At 35.3% G+C, this 8,356-nt stretch overlaps 1 protein-coding gene across 2 annotated transcripts in view; it reads left to right on the plus strand.

The window, feature by feature from the left end:
• TRIO (trio Rho guanine nucleotide exchange factor) overlaps positions 1–8,070 on the plus strand; it is a 253,223-nt gene extending 245,153 nt beyond the window's left edge. For both annotated transcript variants that reach the window (XM_026701043.2, XM_087930714.1), the window contains 5 exons: positions 1,184–1,305; positions 1,404–1,482; positions 2,155–2,355; positions 5,045–5,183; positions 5,663–8,070. In XM_026701043.2, coding sequence (XP_026556828.1) covers positions 1,184–1,305; positions 1,404–1,482; positions 2,155–2,355; positions 5,045–5,183; positions 5,663–6,205 — 1,084 coding nt within the window. In that variant the 3' untranslated portion in view covers positions 6,206–8,070. The remainder of the gene's footprint in view (positions 1–1,183; positions 1,306–1,403; positions 1,483–2,154; positions 2,356–5,044; positions 5,184–5,662) is intronic.
• The last annotated feature ends 286 nt before the right edge of the window (positions 8,071–8,356 follow it).

Genomic DNA, 8,356 nt, shown 5'->3' on the forward strand with positions numbered 1-8,356 from the left:
TCAGACCCCAAAGACCCATTGAAACAGCCCAGTCTTAATGGCTGCTGGAAAACTTTGGACTCTTTTTGTTATCATCCATCTGACTGTAGATGAAGAGAGATTACTCATGGACATAACTGGCATTAAGTAGCAACACCCAGCTAATCTCAGGACTTCTGTGGATATAGCCACTTGTCTCTGGGTTTAGGACGAGGAGACACAAGGCAAAATGGCCTCAAAGTTATTTATCATTGAGCCCAAGATACTATGGGAAATGGATTCCTGCTACCGTGATGGCGGACATTATGTGATAGTCCACTGCCACTGCCCATCATAATTTGAAATGACCTCTTGACAAAATTCCAAATGACCCAATAGTTCAAAATAGTTAGAGCTGCATATATGGATTGCCCATTGTTGTTATATTAGTGCCTTGCCATTTTTGGGTTTTAGTTTGATGGAGCATTTGTTGAAGAATTTAATTAAGCAGGAACCCATGCTGAGATATGCTCAGAAGCACATCCGCTGAACAGTATTAAAAGTATATTAAGTATTCAAGCAGTATCACTCAAACAAACAAATAAAATCCTCGAACACTCCCACATTACAGTTACTTTAGATGCAGTGTATGTAATCCTTGAGATAAAAAGTAGATTTATTAAGAAGTAATTAGGATGTGTAAAAAGTATGTAAACTGCATCTAAATTCTGTGTAAATTAACTTTGAAAATGTGTGTGTGTGGGTGTGTGTTTGTGTGTAAGTAGGCATATACTTTTGTTTCTTAAGTGTAAGAATTAGAGGTCAGGTGAGAGAAAGACACAGAAGCAATGTGTGAAAAACCTGTCCATCATTTATGGTTCACCATTTGCCATAAGGGTCCAGAGGCTCATTGGGGCAAAAAGAGGATTCAGTCATCAAGAGTACTATCTCACATGAAGAATGGATTGTATATTGTTTGTATACAATGAAAACTAAATAAAAAGGAAATAGTTTAAAAAGTAAAAGGAATATATTATACTAATGACAGGCAGGGTTTTCATGCATGAAATTGTAATCCCTTCCTTTGCTTTCCTATCAGTTGAAAGAGACTTCAGTAGAATTAAAGCAGGGGAAGTTTTACAAATGAAGCATTAACAGTAGTACTAACAGTCTTAGACGGCGGGAGGTAATGTCTCACCTGCTTACAGTTTATGATATTTTGCAGTGATTTAGGAGAAGCATATCTGAAAATCATTGGTGTGACCACAGAAGATGATGGTGTCTACACATGTATAGCTGCAAATGATATGGGTTCAATTTCCACTAAGGCTAGTCTGCGAGTTTTAGGTAGGTTCATATGCATAATATCCCAATATGAGATAAAAAATAGCACATTTTGTATGTAACTTACTTATTGAAAAAGGGTTGTTTTTTCCATTTTTAAGGTCCTGGAAGCGATGGGATCATGGTCATCTGGAAGGATAACTTTGATTCCTTGTATAGTGAAGTGGCTGAGCTTGGCAGGTATGATCAACTAGTGCTTCCTACTATGAACCTCAAGTGTGTATATGGAAAGGCAAGAGTGTATGTTTATGTATGTACAACTGAACTTGCTTCACACTAATTCACAATGATATGCAGGAATTAGACTCTTTCAGACCCTGTTTATATTGTAAAACTAAAAATTATGAGACAGACAAATCTGCTAATTTTAAACTAGTTAATGCAAATTGACTAAGATCTTATCTTTATACTGGTAGTGAAGTCTGTGTAGTAGTTTCCTCTACTATCTGCAAAAATCCTGTAATTCTGTCATTATTAGTTTAAGAAAATTTGCTTAGAATATTTAGATAAGCACACATTCGCATAATTTCATTCTGCTTTTTAATTGCCCTTCTGAAGATGGCCATGCTTCAGTGAAAAGTTGCTAGGTCTCTTCCCAATTTACATACTTTAAATGACAGCCAAGACCAAGGGGCTACATCAGTATAATTACCATTAATTCAGACTGTTATTGAAAAATCATTACTTTGTTTTAATTGGCATTTTTAAATATTTCTGGGGCTTTTAAAGATGTGTTTAAAGACGTGTTCATGGTCAGGTTTATACATGTATGTATGTAGTGACTTACAAAAATTGACTTAGGTTTCAAGTATTCCTTATTGACTTTGTTCTTCTCACTGTTTTTTTTTAAAGAGGCAGATTTTCTGTCATTAAGAGATGTGATCAAAAGGGAACCAAGCGAGAAGTAGCCGCTAAATTCGTAAATAAGAAATTGATGAAACGAGATCAAGTCACCCGTGAACTTGGAATTATGCAGAATCTCCAACACCCTCAGCTTGTTGGCCTTCTTGATACCTTTGAGACTTCCACCAGTTATATCTTGGTGGTAGAAATGTGCGTAATCTCTTAAATTACTTAATTCAGATATTTTGTTCTTTTCTAATATATTTGGTTTTAAAATTTACATTGAAAATAGTTTCATGACACTCTGTGTATATCACAACTAGTCCAAAACATAAACTGGACAGTGCCATGTAAGCTGCTCATTTAGAAGGTTACTGTGAAATTTATTTAATGTTCATAATTTTTAAAATATACATGAAAGGAGAGAGAGAGATTTCATTCAATAACATGGTCACGTGATTAGCATAAGAATGAAGAGTGCCATCATTAGAAAAGGATGATGGCAATGAGAGGTAAGATGACCACACTGCTTAATGACAGATTTTCTGATATGTATTTTGATCATAAATTGGGACTACCTATTATTAAAATCCTCAACTTTTAATAAGGATTCCTTGTGATCACTTTGGTACTGGAGATGCAATTCAGGAATCAGAACATGAACTAATATGGATTCCAATTTGTCCTATTATACCACATTTGGGGCTCAAACTAAGAGGATTGTTAATTGTGTTAAACATGTGAAAGTTCTTAGCTGTATCCATAGGTTTGGAAAATACCAAGGCATCTTGAATAGTGAGTATTTGCAGTATAAGGGCTGGCTCAAAAGTTGTTATAATTTGTTATATGATAGTACTGGAGGCAAAACAGAATACATAACCAGTAGCAATGGATTGTTCTTTTGTTTTGTTTGTCACATTTGGATTAGACAAGAGAGTTCTGAGAAAGAGAAAAGGAAGACAGCCTTTGAGAAATCCTAACATTTTTTTTCAGATTTTTTTTTCTTTACAATATATCTATTAAAACCTTTATTTCCCAGCATCATCAATTTTGAAGTTACATTGCATAGTTAATACTGTTGCACAGTATTAGTTTTTTGTTAATTAATTTTGTATAATTTATATATTATACAAAATTTATATAATCTTTGAAAAATCTTTCAGGACCAGCTCCTTGCCTAACCTATGGTCACAAGCCACGGTCATCCCCATCTTCAGTGGTACACGACAAACTACTTCTAAAACTAAAATCTTATGGTATCTCTGGACAACTGCATTCCTGTCAAACAGACAACAAATGGTCAAAATTGGGAGCATCGTATCAAATTCTGTACCTGTCAATAGTGGTGTCTCCCAAGGCAGTTTCTAGGACCAACTCTCTTCATACTCTACATAAATGACCTCTGTGATCACATTAAGAGCAACTGCGTTCTCTTCGCAGATGATGTAAAGCTGTTCAATACCACAGACAATACTGCTACCCTTCAAAAATATCTTGACTATATATCAGAATGGTCAAACAAATGGCAACTTCAAATCTCAACAAATAAATGCTCTGTCCTACATAATGGCAAAAAAAATCAGAAAATAAAATACAAGCTGAATAGTCAAGACCTTGTTGATGATCCAAGCTCTGTAAAGGACCTTGGAATACTCACCTCTAATGATCTAAGTACTAGAGCCCACTGTAACTATATAGCCAAAAAGGCATTAAGAGTTGTTAACCTAATCCTACGTAGCTTTTTCTCTGGTAATATCACGCTACTAACTAGAGCATACAAAACATTTGCTGGACCAATACTCGAATTCAGCTCATCAGTCTGGAACCCACATTATGTATCTGATATTAGCACAGTTGAGAAAGTCCAGAAATATTTCACAAGAAGAGTTCTCCACTGCTCTACTCGTTGTAGAACACCTTATGCCACCAGACTTGAAATTCTAGACCTAGAAAACCTTGAATTACGCCGTCTTCGGTCTGATCTAAGTATGGTATATAAAATCATACATTGCAATGTCCTACCTGTCAATGAATACATCAGCTTCAATCATAACAACACGAGCACACAATAGATACAAACTCAAGGTTAACCGCACCAAACTTGATTGCAAGAAATATGACTTCAGCAACAGAGTGGTCAATGTCTGGAATACTCTACCTGACTCTGTGGTTTCTTCCCCAAACCCCAAAAACTTTAACCTTAGACCAGGGGTGGGCAAACTACGGCCCGGGGGCCACATCCGGCCCGTTGGTCTTTTTAATCTGGCCCGCCGAAGATTGGTACAGAATTAAGGTTTGATGTGAATGATTGAATGATTGCATTCATTTGATTTTGACTTGTAATGACAGGCATTTCGACACTAGCTGGCGGCCCGTCTGTCAAATTTTAAAAGTCAAATGAGGCCCCCGAGCCAAAAAGTTTGCCCATCCCTGCCTTAGACTGTCTCCTATTGACCTCATCCCTTTCCCAAGAGGTCTGTAGGGGGCGTATATAAGCGCATCAACGTGCCTACCGTCCCTGTCCTGTTGTTTCTTTTATTTTTCTTATATGTACCCATTTCATGTATTCATAACTATGTATATACTTATACCTATTATCTTGAAAGCGATTGACAAATCAAAATAAATAAATAAAAAATATAATTAATAATTAAATATAATGTAAAAATGATTTGCATATTTTACATGAGATAAAACATATTCTCAAACAATGACAAATAATACATCAAAGGAGTTACGAAACTCTCAAATTCTGAATTAGCAAAATTAACTTCTCAATAGTTGGACTAGAAGATCTACTTTATAAATGGTAGTTTTTAGAAACTGGTGCACGTTACTCTTTACTTGTGAAATGCAGGCTGTTGACTTTACTTTTAACATAATGCTCATGCTTTCCCAGAGCCAACCAGGGTCGCCTTCTTGATTACATTATACAATGGGGAAATCTCACTGAAGGAAAGATCAAGCTGTATCTGCGGGAGATTCTGGAAGCCGTACATTATCTTCACAATTGCAGAATAGTACACTTGGACCTAAAGGTGAACTGGGCAATGGTTTTTTTTTCTCTTCCAAAGCCAAAGTAAATCATTGACATCAAAATATTTTCAGATCATTGAAAATATTTTTACTTGAGGGTATCTCATTTTATGTTTAGAAAGAAGCATTCAGCAAGCATATTATTGCCATCCAAGACCACAAAATTTTAGAAGCTGTAGACCCCTTTCCCAATTGTTTCTTGTTAATTGTTAACTTGTTAATTCTTGTTTAAAATGTAATGTTGCTTTTAGTTCATTAAATGTATGTTATGATCAGCAAGCTGAAATGCCTTTATTCTATTATGCCTATGCATGGATATTTTTCCTTTTTTTTCCCTTATAACTGACTATTTTAAAAATACTCATGATTGGCTAGTGTTGTTTTGCTTAAAAAAAAACAGAAAATGCAGAAAAAGTATAAAGTAACACTGTTAGAACTTTTATCTGGTCTAACATAACTGAGAATTTGTCTTCTCTTTCAGCCCGAAAATATTCTGGTGGATAAGAGTTTGGCCAAAGCAACAATCAGATTGGCTGACTTTGGAGATGCCGTTCAGCTCAACACTACTTATTATATCCACCAGTTATTTGGGAACCCAGAATTTGCAGCTCCTGAAATTATCCTTGGAAATCCCGTCTCCCTGACCTCAGATGTGTGGAGCATTGGAGTGCTCACATATGTCCTCCTTAGTGGTGTGTCCCCTTTCTTGGATGAAAGTATAGAGGAAACCTGCCTGAACATTTGTCGCTTAGACTTTAGCTTCCCAGATGACTACTTCAAAGGAGTAAGCCAGAAGGCCAAAGATTTTGTATGTTTCTTATTGCAGGATGACCCAGCCAAGCGTCCTTCTGCTGCACTGGCCCTCCAGGAGCAATGGCTTCAGCCAGGCAGTGCCAAAAGTGCTGACAGCATTGACATAGCCAGACTGACTTCATTCATTGAGCGGCGAAAACACCAGAACGATGTTCGACCCATTCGTAGCATTAAAAACTTTTTACAGAGCAGGCTCTTGCCAAAAGTTTAACCTATCTTTGATGTTCTCTCTCATTCTCTTTCACCTGTCAGTTAAACTGAGGATGAAGCTCTCCTGCCAATCAGCTGTTGACTTGAATTTGGGGTGAAGAAGATTAAAAAAAAAACAGTCAGCTGCTACCATGATTCATCGTGTGAAAATGTATTCCAAGTAAATCTACGCACGATTGTACTTGGGACTAGCAGTATAAAACTATGTTGGGGTGGAGGACTACAACACTGTACTCTGCAAAAGGCAATGAAGAACATTACAACTTATAACAGTATTTTATTCAGGTTTCTGCAAAAAAAACACTTTTTTTAAAAAAAAGTCAAATGAGAATTAAACTTTTGCGAATGACCTTAACTAGAATTTTCAAGATTTTAGACAAAGAAACTATGCCTATGATCAAAGCACTGGTGTTAAAAGACAAAATATGGACACTGACACTTAAAAATGATTTAATGAAATGGCTGTCCATCTGGATGGTGCCCATTTTGGACCGTCTGGTTTTTGTTTTCATTTTTGACTTGGACATAGAGCTTTCCAGTTGCCTCACCTGTGTATACCTTGCATAGCAGTGCACTGAGACCAGGCTCAGCTTTTAAGTGCATCCAACCTCAAGATTTTTGCATACAGATAGAATGAACCATTTTGCTCTGATAAAATGTAGGCCTTACTTGTAAATAGACTATTACCTGCCTTCAATCTGTGTCTCTATTTTTTTCCCTCTTTTCCTTCCTCCTAAATGGTGGTATACCACTGTGCGGGTCTTTAGTTCAGGTCAGCTTTGGCTGGACCTATCAGAAAAGGACTCCTGAGTTTGGTAACAAATAGGCCAATCTCTGCCATCAAGCAGGAAACAGCAGGAAGATAATACTGTAAATGCACTCACTTTGGGATTTTTTTTATTTTATTTCATATCACGTGCAATGTTGTGGCTTTAACATTTTATGCAACTATTTATGAGACCTTCAGTTGTAACTGTAATAAATATATAGAAAAAAAGCACATTCATAGTACGGTGAGCTTTATGACTTTGTGCTTGGAAATTCCAGGGTCGGGGTGGGTGAAGGTTTATCAATATGTTGTAAACTAGATGAACTTAATGCTTATCTTAGAACTTTGTTAAAAGGTCAACCTGATTTTAAAAGATTGTAAAATTATTTTCATCTCTTGAAAAACAAACTGGATTTTAAAAATGGGGAATGTTTGATTGAAGTTTAGTTTGGTTTGGTTGGTTTGTTGTTCAAAATGCCAAAGTATTATTTTTCCCCCCAAATTAATTTCTATTTTATAGAATGTTCAGATTTGTCTACTGCTTTTTCTACAATACTAAGCAAAATTTGTGTTCTTCAAAGAAAATGCTACCAAGAAACCATGGACCAGAACCAGACATCAGATGGCAAGCTCTTTATTGAATAATAAAAAAGATTAATATGTGGAATATTGAGAAGGACATTCAGTCACATATATTTCTTGTATGTAATGAGCCTTGGGGAAAAAAATAAACCGGCATCCCATACAAAATAGTTAATAGCGATCCATCTTAAACTATCACCTGGTTATAATTTTAAGTGTTTGTGGATCCCATTGTAAACTATTTATTTTTCTTTTGTTTTTCTTTTACTTTTGTAAAACTGTACAGAAACTTTTAAAATAAGAATTGAGATCAAAACTGGATGGGTGTACATTCATACCAACCATAACTTTTTTGCTTCTGAATTATTTTATTTCCTACTTTAGTTGAAGTTTCGCTTTATTTTGCATGTATATTTTTTGTACAGTGATGTTGCGTGTTTACACAGTATGATGTGATGTATATATTTTATTTTGCCATTAGTTATTTTTTAAAAAAATTAAACATATTTAACAAATGTGCCTGATTTTTTTTATATATAGCAAAGAGTTGTAGAAAATCTGAAATGTTTTAGACGTTTTCTTTTAGTTGAGAAATTACAATCAATGTAAATGTCTTTGGTATAATACAAATATTAACTAACTTAAACAGCTTTCCTAATTTCATCCACAATATATGCCCATTAAGAGGAAGCATTAGTTTACCATTCATTAGTCTTCTCCTTGCCATAAGCTAACTATTACAATAGTTATTGCAAAATATTTTAACTTATCAAAAGATTAGAGGAAGTATAGTTAAAAATC

Source organism: Pseudonaja textilis, chromosome 3 (assembly GCF_049901715.1).
Source record: "Pseudonaja textilis isolate UNSWEBS1 chromosome 3, rPseTex1.2, whole genome shotgun sequence".
NCBI lineage: Eukaryota > Metazoa > Chordata > Lepidosauria > Squamata > Elapidae > Pseudonaja > Pseudonaja textilis.